This window comes from Labrus bergylta, chromosome 8 (assembly GCF_963930695.1).
Source record: "Labrus bergylta chromosome 8, fLabBer1.1, whole genome shotgun sequence".
Classification (NCBI taxonomy): Eukaryota; Metazoa; Chordata; class Actinopteri; order Labriformes; family Labridae; genus Labrus; species Labrus bergylta.
Window position 1 is genome coordinate 28,031,336 of NC_089202.1, and position 22,480 is coordinate 28,053,815.

Sequence of the window (22,480 nt, forward strand, 5' to 3'; positions counted from 1 at the left end):
TGGACTTTGCTGTTTTTAGGGAGTGAAATAGTGTCCAATGTGCTGGACAAGACCCGGAGGTTCCCAAAAGTTGCAGTTTATCATGATACCTCTGTTTTTCTGTGGTTGTCAGGTGATGTAAACACAGGTTGTTTTGAAGATATGGAAAATGAAAAAGCCCGTGCTGCAGCTCAACACTGTGTTCAATAGTGGCTGCCACTTTCCGAAGCTCTCTTTGTCCTCTGTGCCGGTCGTGTGACTGAAAGCTGGAGTGGCTATTAAAAAAGTCACCAATTTAAGTTATGTGGCAGGTATTTATTATTCCTTCAGGAGCCAGGAGAAATGCAGCCAAAGACAGTGAAGCAGTAAACTCGGCATACTGAAGCCTCCGCTCTCCTCCAGTGACACACCTCCGACCTCTGACCCTGCTCCCCTCGCTTTCGCACGAAGCAGTCCCGAGCAAGCCGAGGACAAAATTGTCCTTTGCCTGAGCTGAAATTGCCTGTGGCCTGCATTGTTGTGTTAGCGGGCCAATACAAGAGCTCTTAGCTTCACATTGCATGTATATTTATGACATTCAAACAAGCAGCGAGTATTTTATTATTCTCTTGTCTAGTCCTTGACTAAAACAGTTTTTATACGTAAGAGGAGGAGTCGGCTCTCCGTCCGTGTAATCTCAGCTCTGACAACAACACAGCCAACGGGACTCGAGCTTCTCACTCATTGTAGACAGTCATGGCTTAGAGAGACAGTTACACAGGATATACTTGATTTATTAAAATCATGTAAAATGTTGCACATCCCTCCTTATAGGAAGAAAATCAAAATCAGCCAGTATTGGAATTTACTGGTCTGACCTTGAAAAAGATCAGAAATCGGAATCAGCCAATGAAATCACAGTCAGCGCAGCTTTACGTCTTACTGAGGACATCCACTCAATAAGTCTTGGTCAGAGTTTATTGCATTAATCTAGAGACTCTTTAAACTTTTAAACATTGTACCTTTCTGACCAATAGATGAGTATACTAAGTTGATGTTATTGTCACAAACTTTCATGGCAGAGTGACTTCATTTTCACATCAAAGCCCCCCAACACATTATCTGCACTTCTGATTTCACGCTCATTGCACTAACTCCGCTGACGCTGACTCCCTGGAAGGTTTAGGGTCCTTAGAGGTTTCTATCACAGCCAACGTTTGGCAAATGGTTTGGATCATTTCAGCAACTTTTTATCTCTCAACACTCGAAACTTGTCTCACATCGCTCTCTCACAATAATGTGTCGACACTGTAACATGCTTGTATCAGCATGCCTTTTCTGATTTACTGATCGGCACTCCTTCAAAAAAATCACACTCGACAGATTTGGTCTTTCTGTGGTTTTGAGCCGTGTGTCTGACACAACTTTGATTTTTGTCCAATATAATATCCCTGTAGAGGCTCACAAAGATGATTGGGGTTTTAGTCTTTGTTCATCTTCTACACTGGGGAAATATTTCCATTACAATATGTTCAGAGTTACTTTCTTTTATTTTGTCTCATTCTTTCCTGCTGTTCCTTGTTTCTCTATTCTAATGATTGTAGTTTAGTCTTTACTGTTTCCTGTTTTATTGTGTCATTTCTTGTTTTATTGTGTAATTTCTTGTATTGTTACTGTTACTTCAGTTCTCTGTGTCTTAACTGTTTCCTGTTTTGTTTTGTAGTTATTGTCCCCAGTGTTTCTTGTCTTGTCCTCCTTCCATCCTTTGTCTGGTGTCCCTCCCTTTTGATCGCCCTGATTATCTTAACCTATGTCATTGGTCTTATCTGTGTCTGATTACCCCTGTGCCTATTTAGTCTCAGTGATCCTTCCCTCTTGTTGTCAGTTCATTCATCTAGACCTACCTGTGGTCTTACGTCTACTGCTACATGTTCTGTTTCTCAGTGGCTCCTTGTGTACTTCACCTTTTATGGATTTGTTTTTTGGTGGACTTCATTGGACGTTCATTTTAAGGAAATACTTTTTAGTTTGCCTTTTTGTATAAATAAATATTTTTCTGTTTAGATTTGGCATTTGGGTCTTTTTTTCCCCAACAAACCTGACATTACATTCCAAGCAGTGCACCAACTTTTAGAAAATGTTGGCATTGTATAAGTAACTTGCTTATGTTAGTCTGCCTCGTTTTTCAGAGCTGGCTTTCCTATAACATGATATGTAACAGGTAATCCAGATACTGTGATATGAACAGTTGTAATCTGGATGTGGTTGCCCGATGACAGGATATAAAGATGAAGTGGAAAGCACAGATATGATATGTTTGTTTTCCTGACATTCAGTATTTGTTCTGCATACAGAATCATAGCTGTCAAAATATGAGCGAGGGTTGGAAGTGAAACTAGTGGAAAGAAAGCTGCAGGGCAAAGTCTCACTCTGCATATTCCCAGTTGCCAATGATAAGCCCCAGTGAACTGATTATAGATGATTATCAGTTTGGCAGTGTGGTTGGATTTCTTTTTTTTCCCTCCTTTTTAAGGGCTGAATAATCAATAGAAAGTGCCCTAATTTCTCCAACAGTAATGAGTGAGTCTTGCGCTCGCTGGGGATGAATTACCATCGTGCCCTCTCAGAGTAGCTCGTCGATAGCATAAATGTGCTTTCTGCAACATGTTCAATTATACTCTCAAATCAGAGACGAACTTAATCAAGAGCTCCTATCTCATTACGCCCGAGGTCAGTGGCAGTCTCTCCTCAGTGAGGGGCGACACATTTTCACTCTTCCCAAAAAATCTGCGATTTAGCCACCGAGCAGCTGAGGGACAGAATAAGAACCTGGAAACGATCCCAACAGCTGCCACAGCAGGTGGAGCTGGCACTGTTTGATTATCATTCTCAGAAGGATTTGACCAATATACACACACACACAATCCCTTGTCTAGTTCATTGCAAGTAAGACAGTGTGATGTGCAAAGTTTTTATTTAAAATGTAAAGTACAACCAAAAGAAAATGTGCTACATTGATATGTAAGGAATACTACATGCAGTCTTTGCAAAAAACAAAACTACTAATATTTAGTTTCAACATAAGACCCTTCTCTGACAGGGCAAAAAGCCAATCACAGCTAAGGCTCACAGATTTTTGGGGTATCACGTAGAGTGGGAAATTGAATTTCTGGGGGGCCCATGCCACTACTCTAGACACGCCCCCGATTCAGTGTCTTCAGAAATGTGTTTGAGGTTGACTTTGTTTGGTTTAATTCCGGGAGCCATGAGGCGGTGAGATGCTTTAATACTGCCAGGGACAGTTGGTGGTCACTATAGTAACCACCCTCGTGTATTACAATCATGTTTTCACATAATCATATTTGTATATTTCATACGAGTCAATAACTGTGCATAATTGTGTTTTAAAACTGACAAACCCAAGTTGGAATAGCCTCGCTTCCACCTCTGTGTAATCAAATAAAACCACAAATTCACTCTCAGTCTTTATAAATATAAACTTTATGTTCCAGCATCATCCAATTTTTTTGGTTCTAAAACAATAAAACAGAAATTACTCTTGAGTTTCAGTCACAATACAATACACCTCAACATATGCTTCAGGGCAAAAAGCTGAATTGTCTGCATGATGGCGCTGTTTGCATGTATTTAAATGAGTCATTATAATATACGGTTCCTTTCTATGCAAATGAGCCTCATTGCAAAAACCATCAGATTCACAAATGCAACACAATGCTATGAAATTTTTACTGCTGCTGAGAGTTGGTGGTTAATGCGCCGCAGTATTTTTAAGTGAGTTCTCACTTTCCAGTGATCACGACAATAATTACGCCTCAGTGTGACTTAATATAAATGATCTGTAAATAAAGTCTTGAGATATTACTTTGACATTACTTTTAATGTTGAGTCAGCGGTCTGCCAGAGGCGCAACCAGCTAAATCTGCACACCTTGTCCACATGTGTAAGCCGTTAAGCACTTCGGGTATGGGAGTGTATTTTATCTGGACTGCTCTAATTGGTTCTTAAACATCTTTAACGCCTTGACTGTACGATAAACTGGAACAAAGTGACTCCTCCCCATTCCAGCCCAGTATCGACACGTGGACAGATTTGAGCTCCATCAGGATGAGAGCACACAGCACAGCTCTGTGCAGCAGAGAGGTGAGATGCTGACAGCTCAGCTCCACAATCAAACATCATAGAGCAGAACAGTTTTATGGGCATGCTTGTGCTTGAATATCAGTAGTCCAATATGCTTTGTGAATTAAACCTTGAGACGCAGCAGACAGCGGGCACAATTCATGGAGATATTATTGGCTGCAATCCATTGTTATTGAATTCCCTGCTTGAATTAATTATACATATAAAACTGGAATTTAAATTATTTCCAGACATCTAAATAATGATGTGCTACAACCAAATATCTCTGATATTAGATTTAGACAGGGTAACACATGTTAGGGTTAGAAAACCACGGTAAATTGCATTTTGCAAAATATGGGACCTTTAAAATAAGTACATTTTTACTTATTAGTGAGCTTTATAAATAAATGAACTACTTAAATAATGTACTCTCTTTTTTTAACGCAGGAATCAAACCTAGCTCAAGGACACTTTCATCTTTCTTCATACCTTATGTGACATCAAAACAAAAAGCTAGTGGACAGTGTCCATTTCTGGTGCCTGAGGGCTACCTGCAGGGTCATATGTTGAAGCATGGAGTCATGACCAAGCTGCTGTATTTGGAATGAAACTGTGTTCAAACTCAGACATGAAGCTGCTACATCAATACCAAGGTGCCACACATGGCAAACTGTACATTAAATTCTTAGATTTGAACATTCATGATGCTAAAGAAGAGGAACATCCAACAACTATCTCATGGGTTATTTAACATAATACATATACAGTTATCTTTAGAATAACTCTGAATCAAGCTGTGGGGTAACGTGTAGAGAGGGAGCAAACCACAGGAATTCATAAAAGATTCCCTTCGACTTCACAGGGAGGAAGTCCACGCTGCGTATGGCCATATGCATCTCGAGGAGTTTTGCTCTGTTTGGTGTGTTCCATGTCACAGGCAAACATTGAATACTCAGCATGGAAAGCTTTGTTCAGCTCAAGTGAACACTAAACTGCTCAGACGCTGCTGTTTAGCCAAATATTTTCATTTCTTTGATAAAAGCTTTCTTACAATTTCACATCTCTCTGTGCTCGGTGGGAGACGCACCATTTGAAAACAGTTCAAGGAAAGATTTGCAAACAAGCTGACAAATTGATCAGCTAAGATATTTATGTAAAAATACATTCATTATGTGATAACTGATTAAAGTCTGAACTGTGCTCAAATGGATGAAACGTCTTTCTCATAATTTCCCTGTCAGTCAAATCCAGACCATACATTAATGTAAACAGAAAATGCATTGCTTTTATTTTCAGTACATTTCTGTTAAAAGCTGATGGATCGTCCTTATCATCAAGATGCATTCAGTCAAGTGCAATTATTCTCTGCCTTTATTTGGAAAGGATGCAATTATTGTTGAATAAATGACATTTTGTTGTCTGCAGAATTTTATACAAAAAAAAGCTTGAAGGCTTACAATGCAAAAGCAGATTTTTGATACAGGGCTGACCCCATATAGCTGAGTACTGGAAGATTTGTTTGTCAGCGCCTCAGTGGACTTCCAGTGTCATAGTCCAGCACAAGGATCATTCCATTCCAGTGACATGGGGGTGTTTTAATGTCTAATTTGACATAGACTTGTCTGTTTTCTCCAAATAAATGGCTCATAGAATATCTTGGTAAAAATATCACCTTATTAATTTAATGCAGCTCTGAGAACAACTAGTACTTTAAATCAATCTCCTTAGAGTGTGCATGAAGAAATCACCCAGAAGTATTGATAGAAGAAGAAAATACATGTTCAGAGAAATTAATTTGTTCCAATAGATGTCCATCGTCGGCACAGTTGGGTGAAATTGGACATCAGAACAGGGGGCGGCACCTCCTTTCAACAAAGGCTCTCTCATTGGCTGTTATACACTGCTATCAAGGGTCATCAAAGGGTAGCGGGGTAGAGGAGTTTCTTTAACAGTTTTGTGGATTTTTATTGCTCTAATGTGTTTGGATAAAATCTTTTTCTGGATGGAAATCGTGGGGACTCAGTTTGGTGGATTATTATGATCAGGAGAATTCAGTAAATCTTCAAATGGTGAGTTAAAAGACGTTGTTTGTTTTTTATCGCTGGTCTGACCCGCACACACTAGGCCGTAAGTGTGTGTGCCTGCTGATATTACACACGTTCAATACTATTGGATGTGTGTAATATCATTTTAAAGTCACTTTATAGTCACTTTTAAAGCAGACTTTATGAGTAAGAAAAACAATGTCCAATCATAGACTAAAATGTTATTCCATGAGTAGAAGACAAATAGTATAATGAGGTGATTAAACTAATATGAGAATATTGATCAATAAGTGTGAAAAAAAACCAAGACTTTCAACTGTCAGTCCAACACAGGCCAAATTTGATGAATCTGGCTCGACTTTGTAAATCTTTAGTCGGGGACAGGCCTATTTTGATCAAAACAAATGCTCTCTTCAGACACATCTTCATCCCTCAGCTCCCACAACCCTCCTGTTACACATCCTGTTACACTTGCAGGGTTCTGTAAGACGAGTGAAAACAAGTTTTATGTGATCATTTGGGAGTAATGATATGCATCTCAAAGTTGTTTCAATTGTTATATATATATATATATATATATAGGTCTTGTTAGGCCAAAGAAAGTCTTGTTCTTGGTTCTTGTTCAGTTGGCTTGATACAAAACTCTGTAAATGGGCGGGGCCGTCTCTCTTCCCTCACATGGTGGCAGGGTTACCAGTTGGAGAGAGAGAAGGGTTTGTCCAAAAAAGAAACATGCATGACACTTGTTTGAGCCTCTGAATGAAACATTAACAAGCTAAAGGAAGCACCGTCCAGTCCATGTGAACATAGATTCAAGAACAACAAATCCAGAGAGAGTCTGACTTCCCTCTCTTCTTATGAAGTCATTAGTCAACACACCATATTTATATAGGGTATCTGATTTAAGGATAGGAAGAGGAAACATTGAAACAAAACATTTTGCAGCACAATGTTGCCATTTGTGGGCTCATCTCTTTATTCTGTACTGATGAGAAGTTCACTCCTCTTTCTCTTGGATTGTATGTTAATCCATATTGATTTTTTTTTACAGATATAACTGAAAGTTCAGTGCTCTGATAGTAAGGACAGCTCAGGATTCATTTGGCTGACGGAGAGCTGAGCAAATTAAGAGTGATTGAAATTCAAATGAATTCGCAGGGAAGGCTGCAGATCAGAACCCTTCAGAAATAATTTAAAGTCACCATTTTGCAATCTTGTTTTCACCCATCATTTTGCACTATTGATTTCTTTTCATCCAGTTAAAATATGTACAAATATCAACAAATCAGTTGATTGGGTGGCCTCGATAAATGAACGCATGTTACATAATATTTATAACTGCAAGTAATTAACCCTGGCTTTGATCAAAAATCAATCACTCAGCCTGAGTATTTGACCCTGGACACGATCATGATTCGAAAGCTCTAGACAGAAAAAGCAAAATCCAGAAAATATTGTTCATCATATCAGCAAGTGCTGCAAACACAACCTCTCAAAGTTTCATAACACAAGTTGATGATTGTGAATGTCATCCTCGTAATCAAGACGTGTTTTCTGAGTGTCGGGCAACATTACAGAAAGCATCCTTGTATAAGTCACTTTAACAAATGTTGTATTGGTCTTTTCAAGATTCCATGAACAAAACCATCATCAGCATCATTTTACTACACAGAACACAAGAGTTCCTGGTGTGCCTTTCCCACCTCCATTTATTTTTTATATATTTTTTGTATTGTTGTGTGACTTGTTTTGAATTGTTAACGCTGGTCAACAAACATCACAAAAGCACAAACTAACCGATCAGGTTGTGGTAGGTAGACCAAGCGGCGACCTCCAGTGTTGATAAATGGAGACAATACAAAAGTGTAAAAAACTACAATTCCTCATGTGTCCACTAGAGGCTTGATCCAAAAGCCAAGGAATCCCCATAAGATCCCATATACAGTAAAATGTCAATTTCTATAGCAGAAATAAATATGTATGCAGCCTGGTTCTGGCATCAATAGCTTATTTCTTTATTAGTTATTAGGGGGTTGTTTTTGTTTTATAACTCTTACGTTTTGATTATTTAATGGTTCAGAATTATCCTTATATTTGCATAATTAGGGTGTGGCTGATTTTTTTTTTTTTTTAAACGTCTCTGTTTTGATTTTGAAAACGATACGTGTTATCCATAGTTAGGCGCGTAGTTGACATGATTGACAGGTGGGCGCGATGTAACGGTTTGTAAAGAGGCTTAAAACCCGCCTCAGCTCCAGCTCTCAGCCTGTTGTTAGGTTGACTGAAAGTTAGGCTGAGACAGGATTTCCAGCATGGAGGCTGCTGCTGATGAGACTCCAGAGCCCCCTGCAGGAACAGACAGCTGACGTCACTCAGGCTTCAAACATTAATATTATGAGTCTATGGTAGAGACACATTTAATTCCAATGCACGCTATGATGACAGTTATTGCCTTTATTTCATGGCCACTTGTGGTTAGAAAGATACTTTTCAAACTGTAATGGGAAAACATAACAAAGCGGTTTCCTTTTGTGCACACCGTTAGCACGCTGGTCCCGTGCTGGTGATCGGGTTAAAATGTCACGACCCCCTCCTATTGGCTCTCGGGGAATTTTTCTAAATATTTCTTGCTGCATTCTCACTATAGCTCACCCCTACTTCACGCAGAAAACTTAAAAAGGGGATGGATGACGGGGGAAAAAATCCAGGTTATGTCAGAGTTAATTCGACTGTTTCTATCCACACATGCAGCTCATTTGAGAGTTTTCAGGAGAGTTCAAACCACTGCATGACAACGAAAAACAAAAAAATCTGGTGAAATTTGTGATCACTTCCCAAGTCCAAAACTCAGGTTTAAAAGGCCTTCTGGTTGTAGCTGCCATCTAGTGGTATCAAATGGTCCAAAGTTGTATATAAGGAAGCTGTAGATGACAAATGGTCAATAAAGAATTCATATGAGAATGCAGGGTCACATCAGGCTGGACTTGAGATCAATGGTGTCTCAGTTGGTCCATTAATCCACCCGTGTTTGTCTCACATGTGGCCCACTTTGGTCACTTACTGCCATTCAGCAGAGCATGGAGCTGGAGGAGCAAATGCTTATCACAGCTTTGTCACACCTGGTCCCCACCTCCTGCTTCATTCAGACTTTATGAGCAGGGTCATGTCTGAGAGCTCACCACAGGAGGCTCACCATGTGGATACATCAAGAGTTCAGGTCTGATGTCTCCTGCAGAAAAGAAAAGAAAAGAAAAAAAAAAACGGTGGCATTCCTAAAACTGTGATGTGAGATGTTGGAGGGCTGGGACGCTTTTGTCAAGCAATATCTGATCTCGTCTGCGATAATTAGGAAATTATTTTTTTCTTACACAGGTCCAGAAAAAATAAGAGACTACTGCAAATATATGCATTTCTGTCCGTAGTTCTACTCCTCCCCCTCCCCTCTTCAATACCCACATCAGCGTGTCCAGTTTTTTTCCCTGCCTGTTCGTTTGGCAGTCTTCATCAGAAGCATGTTTCATAAAGCTGCCAAAAAAACATAACTCAACATCCCTCTGATACCTACACTGCTGCAGAGCTTGTGTGTGCAGGTCAAAGAGCGCAGCAGATCATCCACCATCAATCTTAGATTGTGAACATATACGTATAAAAACCCTGCTTTGATAAGCATTATATTATTATTTTAAAATTTGCACCAGGCCTCCGCCTCAGTGGCCGGTTAACTTGACCTGAGCCACTTTGCTTGGACTATCATCATGTCTCCCTACCCTCTCCCTCTGAAGCAGTGAGTGACCTTACAGGTAAGTGGCTCATCAACTGTTGTGAACTCGTGTTGGCATTTAAAAGTCCAGACATCATTTATTTAAAACGATATACCCAGTGGTGATTCTAGAGTCTGTTGGAGCCCTTGGCAAAAACTACTGAGGGGCCCCTCAAACCTGTGTTCACCACCATCATGTCTGCCAGTGTCCTGACGCTTACTCCTCTTCCTCCTTTTCCCCGTTTCTTTTTCTCTCTCCTATAGACAGATAATTCCTCTTAAATTTTCTTTGTTGACTTTCATTGACCAACTTTGGTTTCATAGCAATAATCCTGCAACGCTTAGCAGGGCGACCAAAGTGAGTGGGGCCAACTTAGGGATGTTTTCTACTGTCCTTTCAAAATTTGCACATTTTGGGCCACTGCTTTGGTTTAAAGTTTGTCAGATCTCAGGCGCCCCCCTGCTGGTCTGGGGCCCCAAGCAGTTGCCTGCCTTGCCTGTTCACAAACATTGCCTCTGAATATAACAATATAAGGCGATCTCACTTTTATCAGACATATTTCAAAGAAAAAGAAAAGAAAAGAAAAAAAACTCTGCAGTGATTTAAACCCAAGCAAAGTTTGAGAACTCCTTCATTCAGCGGTGAAGGAGAAGAATTCAGGGATTAAAGAAATTTGTTTTGAAAGAATAGAGGGTGTTTTTCACTTTAAATACGTTTGTTAGAATAATACATTATATCAAAATCACTTATTTGACAAATTAATTTATTCCTTCTAAAACTTCAACCCCAACTGTAAACTGTCGATAATAAATCAGTGAGCTTTTGCACATTTCTATTCTCAGTACTTATTAAAAAACAACATATGGCGTGTCACTGTGTGTTGATATGAAAGCTGTGTTGTCTGTCATCCTGAATGAGACACACTCAGGCTGTGCTGGAAGTGACAATCTGCCTCTCAGGGTGCAGGGTGGAGGGCTGAGAGCTTTTGCCGGGAGAAGGAGGAGAGAGATTAGCCTAAAAGACAGCTCTATTAGAGACTTAACCTGGGCTTTGATCATTTCCTGAGCTCCCCTTCAGATCAGCCTGAGCAACAGACGGCATATCTGACAGGCTCCTGCTCTAACCCCCCTCCTCCTCCTCCCCCTCCCTCATCTCTCCCTCCACCAACGCTCACATCCCTCATAATGTACCCAGACTTCACTGTGATCAAAGACCCCCCCCATCACCCCCTTTCTGGGGACTCAGGCTCCATCTGTCTCTCCACAAAAGAGAAGACGTGGGGAGAGAAGCTGACAGTCAGACTGACTGAGAGGGAGTATTTTTAGGGCTCGTATATGAGTACAGTGTGCTGGAGTCCAGAGACAAAAAAGCATATGCGATGTTTGTTTCTTCTGACACATCCTCCCTTCCTCCGCCACTTTGGATCTGAACTGCGGCATAATGACTTGTGCCAGCTACTTCCCTCGAGTGTCAGACGTGATTGGTGCAAACATACATTGCTGTATACACTGCTAAATGCACGGTATAAAGCAGACAGATAAGGGCATTTTCATTTGGCGCTGACTGGCCAAATAGGGAACATTGAACAGAAAAAAAAAAAAAACACACCCAAGGCCTTATTCATAAAGCTAACAGCAGTGGATTACACTAAATGTTCTGCTCAGCGATTTCAGCTTTTTTCATTTCGCTGAGGTTCTGATTGCCTGAAACACTCTTTGCAGCAAACACATTCTGAGCAATCATTGCATTGACAAATTATAAAGTTAACATTATAATGAAATAGTACGCTGATAAAAAAAAAGAAAAAAAAAAAAAGAGACATTTTCTCTTCAATTTCACTCTGAAACTTAATTCTAGTGATACCAACATCATGCTTTGAATGATGTGCAACAATTATTAAGTTGAATTGACTTTCGTGGGGGGCCGGATAGCCTAGCGGTTATGTTGCGCACGCCCAGGGCCGGCCCGTGGCATAGGCAGTATAGGCAAATGCTAGGGTCGCCAGCCTCCATAGGGGGTGCCGCTGGCGCCACAAATGAGTGCAGCAGTAGGTCTGGTTGAAGTCCTCTCTGAATAGACATTAGTGCATGCTGTAGGTCTGCTTGAAGTCCTCACTGTATAGATATGTGTGCATGCTGTAGGTCTGCTTGAAGTCCTCACTGTATAGATATGTGTGCATGCTGTAGGTCTGGTTGAAGTCCTCTCTGTATAGATATGTGTGCATGCTGTAGGTCTGGTTGAAGTCCTCACTGTATAGATATGTGTGCATGCTGTAGGTCTGGTTGAAGTCCTCTCTGTATAGATATGTGTGCATGCTGTAGGTCTGGTTGAAGTCCTCTCTGTATAGATATGTGTGCATGCTGTAGGTCTGGTTGAAGTCCTCACTGTATAGATGTGTGCATGCTGTAGGTCTCTTTGAAGTCCTCACTGAATAGATATGTGTGCATGCTGTAGGTCTCTTTGAAGTCCTCTCTGTATAGATGTGTGCATGCTGTAGGTCTCTTTGAAGTCCTCTCTGTATAGATGTGTGCATGCTGTAGGTCTCTTTGAAGTCCTCACTGAATAGATATGTGTGCATGCTGTAGGTCTGGTTGAAGTCCTCACTGTATAGATATGTGTGCATGTTGTAGGTCTGGTTGAAGTCCTCTCTGTATAGATGTGTGCATGTTGTAGGTCTGCTTGAAGTCCTCACTGTATAGATATGTGTGCATGTTGTAGGTCTGGTTGAAGTCCTCACTGTATAGATGTGTGCATGCTGTAGGTCTGGTTGAAGTCCTCACTGTATAGATATGTGTGCATGCTGTAGGTCTGCTTGAAGTCCTCACTGAATAGATATGTGTGCATGTTGTAGGTCTGGTTGAAGTCCTCACTGTATAGATATGTGTGCATGCTGTAGGTCTGCTTGAAGTCCTCACTGAATAGATATGTGTGCATGTTGTAGGTCTGGTTGAAGTCCTCACTGTATAGATATGTGTGCATGCTGTAGGTCTGCTTGAAGTCCTCACTGTATAGATGTGTGCATGCTGTAGGTCTGGTTGTTAGGAAAACGTTTGGGCTCACCTGAAAAACTATGCTGACGTTTCTGTACTGCTCTAAACAAAAAATAATATTTCATGTTCACACTATATTATAAAAATGCAGATTGTTTAACAAATGCTCATCTCTCTCTGGATGCCATTTTAAAACATTTAAATCCATCCCCTGCTGTCCCTGGGCCGCCTGTGACCACTTCTGCTCCCTGCACTGTTTGGTATTGTTTGTTCTGTTACAGTAGTTATTTGTATTTATTAGGGCCCGAGCACTCACAGAGTGAGCGAGGACCCTCTTGAAACCCAAGGAATTATTATTTTTATTTTATTTTGTGTTTATTTATAAGAAATCTTAGAGTTATAACCATTTTATTCATGTTTGTAGATAAGTATGTTTTATTTTAAAATAAAGAATATAAAGCTGTAAGCCAGTTTTCTTAAGTGGATGAATATTGTCTTTGGTGGTCAAACTGGCTGCAATTTAAGGGGCAAAGGCTAAAAATCTTGCCTAGGGCACCAAAATGCGCACGCCCCACGTACAGAGGCTAAAATCCTCGTCACAGCAGATGTGGGTTCATATCCGGCGGCAGGCTACAGTGATGAGACTTGTTTTCAATGGACAAACAAGAAGTGTCTGCTGCATTTCTCAGCTGTCTTACCGTTACAGCCTCATAAATAATAAATGTGCTCTGCTACAACTACAAACAAAAGTTCATTCTGGTTGAACCACAAGGGTTAAACTCACTGATTCACAAGCTATGAATAAGCCATGGGCACAGACAGTTAAGCTTTAATAACTTGGCATTTAACAACTTCCTCGATTTTCTCCAGAGTCACCCTCTCATGGTCACTACTGGCTCCGCAAAACCAACATTGCAACGGCCAACACGTTGAATTGTCGGCTTTAGAAAGGAAGGCCAACATCCCAATAAATGACTCAAAGTGGCAGAGCCCGTCATTTTGACAAATATACGCATCCAATTCAAAATCCTTCTCCTCACACATAAAGGGCTAAACCATCAGGCCCCCCCTTCACCCTCACACTCCTGCACGCAGCCTCCGTTCTTCAAAAGCCAACCTCCTATCTCCCCCACTTAGAACCAAGCACCGAAACCTGGGGGGACAGAGCCTTCTCCATAGCCGCCCCCTCCCTCTGGAACTCACTCCCCACACACATTCAACACTCACCTCTTTAAACAAGCTTTTAAAGTATGATTGTGTTATTGTCCACTGCACAGCTCCTTCATTGCACCTTTTGTACATTTTGTGTTTTTATTTTTATTTTTTATATTTTACATTTTTTAATTATATTTTATATATTGTAATATCTTCTTGTACTGTACTATTTAAGTTGTTGCTAGTTCTGCTTTATTTCCTTGTTAATTGTTTAGCACCAATACACCAAGTCAAATTCCTTGTATGTGTTAATGTTTAATGGCAATAAACCCCGATTCTGATTCTGATGTGTGTTCTGTTTTCTGTAGTTTTACCTGTATAGTTGTTGTCTTTACGATTTGTGTGTGATGTTGCAATGACTGTTAGTCTGTCCTTAATGTGCCATTCTTTCAGTTTTTTAACAAATGTACAGTCTTTGAGTTTTGAAAAGCGCTAATAAATTAAATGTATTATTATTATTATTATTATTATTATTATTAATAATAATAATAATAATAATAATAATAAAGAAAAGACTCCTCCACCTCATGTCTTGATTCCTTAGTCTCGCACATTGATTTGTTTAAATGGTACTTTGTCCTGGCTATTACATGAAAAACTAGATTGCCATGCATAGTGTACATCTCCATCCATACTCTCTCCACATGTCTGTTTTCTTACACATGCACACGCACACACATTTTGGCTGCTAGCAGGTTTTTCCGTGTTTTCCTCAGGGGTTCTGTCCCGCTCCAAACCCATTACGAGTACTAATGAAAGCAGTGAGAGGATCAAATCCAATGAAAGTGATTTTGACACTGCTTAACCTCTATAACGACCTGTGGCCTCTGTGCAGGAGCAAACACACACCTAAGCGTAACGTATGGGTGATTGATACACATACTGTAGGTTATATAGGGGTGCATGGCATATTCAGATTTTTGCATGAATGCACAAACAAAAAAAATGTCATGTGACTGTGCATGTGCAGCCTAAATCTGAACATGTTTCCATGTAATGGCTATATTTGTGTGTGTGTTTTTTTACTCTTGCACATGTAGGCCTGATTGCTTAAGTTATTCATTTCTTTATGAATAATAAATGACTGCAACACCTGATTACCTTCTAATAAGTTTGAATGTGGGAGAAAAAATCATGCAAACATGTATAATGCCACAATCATGAAATATAACTGGTTTCAGTAACACTTGAGCGCTGTGCTTATGTTTTGTATATGTGTGAGAGGTTGATTATAAACATTTTCTATTTTCATGTTTTATTCTTCAAATGATTGATTACTAATCACGCTGTTCCTTGCTCCTCTATGTTGATTCATAAATTATCAAGCTTACATGTTAACTTCACATCACCAACAGGAATTCTGTGTGCAGCTCTGGGTGAGTAATCACTGGTTTTGTAGTACTTGAAATCGGTCATGGTCTCAAGAGCGGTCTGGTCTAGTTTCGGAATCAAAAGCGTTTGTACTCGGTCTCAGTCTTTGGACTCGGTCTCAGACTGGGCGGACTCCAGATTTTAAAATAAAGACCAGTCTAGACCACCACTGATTGTTCCTCATCATTATCAGAAGGAAACACCCCTTTCTAAAAAAACTAAAAAACTCTTCAATTTATTCATAGTCTTGACTCTGTCTCGACCCCTAAATGTCTTGATCTTGTCTCGGTCTCTGAGCTCTCTGGTCTCGGGTATGTCTTGGTCTCGGTTGGTGTGGTCGTGACTACAACACTAGTATTCACTCCCATCGACCCTTTGCACAAAAAACATAATCACATCTACTCTGAGATAGCCTTTACATTTCACCAGCAGCTGAAGCAGCAATTGCAAAAGTCTCAATCTTGTTCCGGTCTGTGGCACTCTGGGTAATAAGCAGTTATTGAAGATGTGTTCCAGGTCCTACATCTTACAGAGATGCCACAGTGTCCTTGCAGACTGCCATGATCATTTGTCCTCATCTGAACTTAGAATGCATGTCTTTTATATTGGATTTGCATATTGCATTAGGCCTGTCAAAATTAATGTGTCCATGCATGTGATTAATCAAATGACTTTACTGATTTACTCAAATTAATCACACAACTTCCCCACCTTGATTCAGACTCCCAGCAGAGAAAGGGAGACCTGCACACATGTGTCCCAGCTGGAAAGAGTAGCAGGTGATTATGGACTGAAGTGATGACCTGGTATAAAACTTTATTAGATCATGATGCGTTTATCTTCCTCAAAAGTTCTGTGTACTCTTAGTGACACATAGAAACTGCTCTACAGAGTCAAGTCTCTTTATACCCCGATAAAAGATCAACATCATTAACACATGAAATGTTAGGAAATGTCTTTCTCGTCATGCGCTGCTATTCATCATCTTAAAAACCAATCGAATCATACACAGCATATAGAGTACTATATAGTACTTTATGCATTATAATGGGCCAATCTGCTTTAAAAAAAACCTTTACTTGAAAATATGCTGAACATGCATGCCAGCCAGAAAATGAGGATTCTTCTGTTGTCCTTTGTAAGCCGTTCATTGTCTTTAATTCTAAGGCAGTAATAGCTGGCTAAAAATGTCCTCAAGTTTGGATGTTGTGGCAGCGTCTTGCTAAAACTGTGCAAAGTTTGCATCCATAATGTTCCAACCAAAATATGCCAATGAGAGGCGCATTCGCATGTGAGTTGGATGGGCTCAGGTCATTTTGCCTGGGCAGCAGGGGTGAGACTAGGTGGTGGATTGGGTGGTCTGGGCCCCACAAGAAATGTGATGGCCACTCCGCCAATTAATTATGTTCATGGATTGACAGCAATAATCTGTATTCACCAATATTTTCTTCATATGTACAAGGACAATAGGAAAGCCTTCTCTCTCTGAAACCATTTGTCATTGACTAAATACTTATTTTAAATACTGGCTGTTCATAAGCCTGAAAAACATTCTCAGATAACAACCGGAACCTTGACAACTTGAAACACGATAACTCAAAAAGTTGTTATAGGAAACTGTCTCGCAAGAAAAGCTAAGAAAAAAATCTCAGCTTTAAAGGAACCACATTCTTTGTTTTATTTGATGAAAAACAATCTAATTTGTGAGTCACAGAAAAATAGAAGCTATGAAAAAACAAGTTTCTTTTTAAGCACTTTGTTTATGGTATTTAAATGCTGCATATATGACCTTGCATGAGGGACAATCACATAAACATTTCATGAAATCATAACAAAACCATCATGTGTCCTCACCTACTGGCTGGTAGCCCTGCCTCGTAGGACCTCCGAACGGGTTACGACCTCCAAAAGAGCCTCCGTCTATGGACCCGTACGACATCCTGCCTGACGGTTGTTGGTGTCAGCTTTTGGTGTCTGTGGAAAAAACACAAACCAGAAATCAATTCAGAAACAGTTTCTTTCCAGTTCTCTCCACCAGTATAAAGATATTGCCCCCACAAAATGAGCAGAGGGACAACAGACTTCTCAGAGCCGTCATCTATCGGAAACAAATACTGTATGATCTTCCAACACGAGTTACAAGATATAGAGAGAGATAAGAAGGAGATGATCCTTTTTGCTTTTATCATATCACTCTTCAATTAGTAATCTGTTTCCACTTACACCTGGTAAATTGATTTGGACTTGAATGGTAAATGGACTTGAGCTTGTATATTTCTTTTCTAGTCTCCTGACTACTCAAAGCACTTTTACACTGCAGGTCACACCTACACATTCACACACTGAAGGTAGAGGTTGCTATGTAAAGTGACCATTAGAAGTAACTAATCCCATTCATACACATTCAAACAACAAAGCAGTGGGAGCAACTTGGGGTTAAGTGTCTTGCCCAAGGACACATCGGACATCGGAGAGATGACCGACTCTACCAACTGAGCCACAGCCTTTGCTTTGAGCTTGTATGTGTGGAGGTTTTCTAGTCATTTGACTACCCAAAGCACTTTTTGACACCACAGGTCACTACACATTCACACTGACGGCAGAGGCTGCTCTGTAAACCGTCCATCAGTTTTACAATTTGGGGTTCAATGTGTTGCCCAGGGGCGCTTTGACCCAACCGGATGACCAACTCAGCCACTGAGCATCAGCTGCAACTTGACTTTTCTTTCTTCTGTTTCGTTGAATATGGTTAAAAAGTTTGAAACCCTTTCATTAAGCTCAATTTAATAAGATAAAATTGAGTTAATAAAAATCAACAAAAAATATACCAATGTAAAAAATATGGCCTTTCTTTTGGAAAACATCTCATCCTCTTCTCTGTCTTCAGATTTCTAGACAGTTTGTGGTCTTATAAGTGGGTCCAAGAAATTACCAATTGATGTTCTCATTTCTTTTCAGAAGACTGCTTCGACTTCACTCAGAATTAAATACCCCTTTACCGAATATAAAATCTCCCATGTTAGAAGAGTTTCAATTTTCTCTGTGTATGGAGGCTGAGGTCCAGAACGTCCTGTAAAATCCAAGACTCCTCTCTGGGTTTTGACAATGTTGCTTGTAGTTATAAAATCATTCAACATTCATCACTGAATGATTTTAACTCACATCCACTACTGTCTGTCATTCAAAACCTACCATCTCATCTGATATCGTCTGAGATACCGAAACTCTCAAACAATTGTCAGGAAATCAAAATTCTTTGAACATTAAGTTATTCTAGAACCTTCCTAAAAACATCCCCCGAGACTCTTCATTATGACATTGACAGCTTTGTTGTTGATTATATCTTCATCTTAGTACATATTTGCTTCTTTGAAAATGTACCAGAAATTCAGTATTTGTCTGTATTTCATTTTTAAAGAAATCAGTTTTGGGTGGAAAATCAATTAGGAAAAAACTTCAGAGCAAATGACCCCTGCGCTCATATAATTACTAATTTAATTGGGTTATAATAGATTGCATGTCAAAAAAAATAAAAGATAGGCTATAAATATTTTTAGTTTTCCCTCTAAATATATCAAATGATGCCATGCCTTCAAGCATTTCATTAGTTTACTTTGGTATGCAAAAGAGAAAACGCTACTTTCTGGAATGGACAAGTGATAATTAAAAAAAATCATATTACGTTTCGTGTTACAAATTTAATGTTTTTCATTCCTTGTCTTTTTCATATTTGGCAAAAATATCTTTGAAAACACATGTGGCACTGATTTATGATAGCCATCTTTACTCCATAGATTGTAAAGTGACGTCACCCATCTGTTCCTGCAGGGGGCTCCGGAGGCTCATCAGCAGCAGCCTCCATGATGGAAATCCTGTCTCAGTCTAACTTTTAGTGAACCTAACGACAGGCTGAGAGCTGGAGCTGAGGCGGGTTTTAAGCCTCTTGATGAACCGTTACATCACATCGACCTGTCAATCATGTCAGCTGCGCGCCTAACTATGGATAACAGGTATCGTTCAGAAAAATCTAAACAGATAAAAAAGTTGTAAAAAAAGTTCTTCCTCCATACTGGTGTGCCCCTGACATTAACTAATCAGACTTACAGTACTTCATTTTTCGCCCCAAGGTTGTAAACATGTTTATTTCTGCTGTAAAAAATGTTTTTTTTGACTGTGGTATGTATGTGACTTTCGGGCTCCAGCCTCAAGTGGACACTCGATGAACTGCAGGATTTTGCACTTCCGCATTGGCTTCATTTTTCAACACTGGAGGTTGCTGCTTGCTTTATACTAAGGTCATATGAGGCACACAGTACCTTCTGTCCACTGGTGAATAATTAATGCACTGCATGTTTCTGGTTGGATTCATCAGGTTTTTCAGGAAAGAAAATGATGACCTCAAATGTGTGTATCAAATATGATTTAGTAGGCTTTATAGGGCTGTGAAAGTCTGTTTGTGTCAGCAGAGGACAGGACTGGGAAAATGTGGAGGCACAAAAAGCATGCAGCTAAAGTAACCTGGGAATATTTTGGAGTCAGCCCCTTAAGGGTGTTAACTTATAAGCCACTTCCATGATGAGCGGAGGACACCGGCTACTCATCTAAAATTCTGCTTAAAAAGGTCAAATCATCATGTGAACATGTGTTTCACCCGCGGCAAAGAGACACACAGATGAAGGGCTCATCAACAAATCTCCCTCAGCATTTCAGCATCTCTAACAAAGGTCAACATGACACTAGTCAAGTGGCCAGTGCTCTCTCTCTCTCTCCCTCCGCCGTGACAGACAAGCATTCAGACGAGCAGGCCAACGTGATTACACCCCTGAATAATCGTGCAGTTCATTGTCGCGCTGAAGCGAAGCGGCTCTGGCATATAGGGCTGGCGCTCTGCGGGTACATGGGAGCAGCAAGAGATTCAGTGTGCGGACATTACAGGGAGACATATTCACTGGGCCACGAGAATGTTTAATCCGATTAATTTTCACAGAGAAGGGAGATTAATTACTTTTGGCAGTCCATAAACAATCTTCACACTGGTTGATTTCAAGCCCAGTGACTGAGGCTCACATCTCTCTGAAGTGTAAACGTGCGACGCCTCTATCTGCATAAAGGATGCACATTCATCGATGCGCATCCACGTCTGCACACACACACTCGCACATTAGGATAACTTTACCCCCGATAACAGTGAAAAGGATTATTAATCTCACAAGGCCATTCACTTATTTGATCCTACAAGTGCAAATTGAGGTCATTGGAACGGTGATGAAATAAAAAAAAGGCAAATTGCTGCACATGATGCCATCATCCCTCATCAAACAGAAACTGAATGGAAGCTAACAGCCATGATGTTGGGGTTAAGAACAATGCGCTGTGCCCCATACTGTCCACACCCTATTGACAGTATGGACTATAATATTACGACTGGAATCACAGTACGACATGAGTGTAACGTAACATGAAAATGTTTTTTTTTTAGCTTGTTTTGTGTCCGTCAAATGTTGATAAATGAGTGCAAATGTCTTGCATGGGACTCAGAGTTGTTGTCAGCTAACCCTAATGGTACGCCTCCACCGCTTCAGGCGAGGACACTAGGGATCGCGATGGAGCACGCAACTCGCCGCTTGATGGGAGTATGCACGTTTTATGGCTCTTGGCATATTATTTTATTTTGTCTCCCCTCCTTTTTATAGGTTACGCAATTGGTGAAGTAGTCTCAATGAATGCACCTGATTGGAAAAACGCGCGGCTAGTCCGGGCGGCTGCTGTACTCATTTGCATAGAATAGACTTCAGGTCTATTTTTGTTCGCCGAGCACGCCTGAGCCTTTTCTCGAGATAGCGACGCAAAGATCCCATAATGCATTGCGCGACTGCCTCTCCGGCTCTCCATAGGAAATGAATGGAAAGGCTCGAGACGCTATCCGTCGCCGTAACCAGTGGAGCCGTACCGTGAAGCCTTAGTTACAGTTAACGCCATTGAGCCCCGTGTATCAAAAATGTTTGATTTCTGTCTTTCCCTTTCTCTCTGCTTACGCAATAAAACGCAAAAGGACGGCAAATTGCACTCAGCTGGTGGTTAGAGTCATGACATTTCTTCAGCATTGTTTGCAGAATATGTTTGTAGAAAACTATGATTTGAAAATACAAACGTAGGGGCGCCAGATAGCCAAGCAGTTATGACCAGCTTCCCATGTAAAGAGGCTTTTGGCTGTGGGTTTCGAATCGGACCTCGGCCCTTTTGCTGCATCAATATGTCCCATCTCTCTTAAGCTGTGCTGTTGAATAAAGGCAAAAACAGCCCATCGTCTATCACAAAAAACTTGGGGAGCTTTTTTCCTTCGTCTTAACTTTGAAAGACAGGAAGTAAACATGTCTGCTTGGAAAGAAACACATATTTTCTGAAAGTAAAAAGGAGTGTTTGGAGGAGCAGTTTTACAACAAATACAAAAATTATACCAACGCATGCGGGGGGGGGGGGGGGGGGGGGGGCGTCAGATTTGTCTAACACATGAAATGCCACTTTGGAAATGGAGACAGTCCACACTAGTGGAGAGAAATCGGCCCTTCCACTGGTAAACAGAGCAGAATGTGAGGAAGAGCAGTGTGCACCCCTGTGTGACACTGCAGGACACAGAAGGATGGTAAATATAGGCCTGGCAGGGCACACAGACTGGATTCACAGCTACTCACCACCCCCACTGGTTTTCATTCAGTCCCCCACTCCTTTCACAGCTGTCATTATCAGCAACACAAGGCTTAGCTTAGCCAGAGCGGGCAACTGAGCAGAAATAAGCCTACACCCTGGACACAAATGCTGCATTTATCACAAACAAGCAAGGCGGGACTGTGTGGGAGTGTGTGTGTGTGTGTGTGTGGGAGCCTGTGTGTGTATGGAGGGGTGGGTTCAGCTGATATTGACATTTGAAGGCTGATATAAATATCTCTAGACTGAGGTGTGCACTGATGTTTTCTTTACTCAATGCGTAATATTCCAC

At 40.6% G+C, this 22,480-nt stretch overlaps 1 protein-coding gene across 1 annotated transcript in view; it reads right to left on the reverse strand.

The window, feature by feature from the left end:
* tsnare1 (T-SNARE Domain Containing 1) overlaps positions 1–22,480 on the reverse strand; it is a 156,278-nt gene that overhangs the window by 103,278 nt on the left and 30,520 nt on the right. Inside the window, exon 2 of the mRNA XM_020637027.2 lies at positions 17,338–17,457. Coding sequence (XP_020492683.1) covers positions 17,338–17,422 — 85 coding nt within the window. The 5' untranslated portion in view covers positions 17,423–17,457. The remainder of the gene's footprint in view (positions 1–17,337; positions 17,458–22,480) is intronic.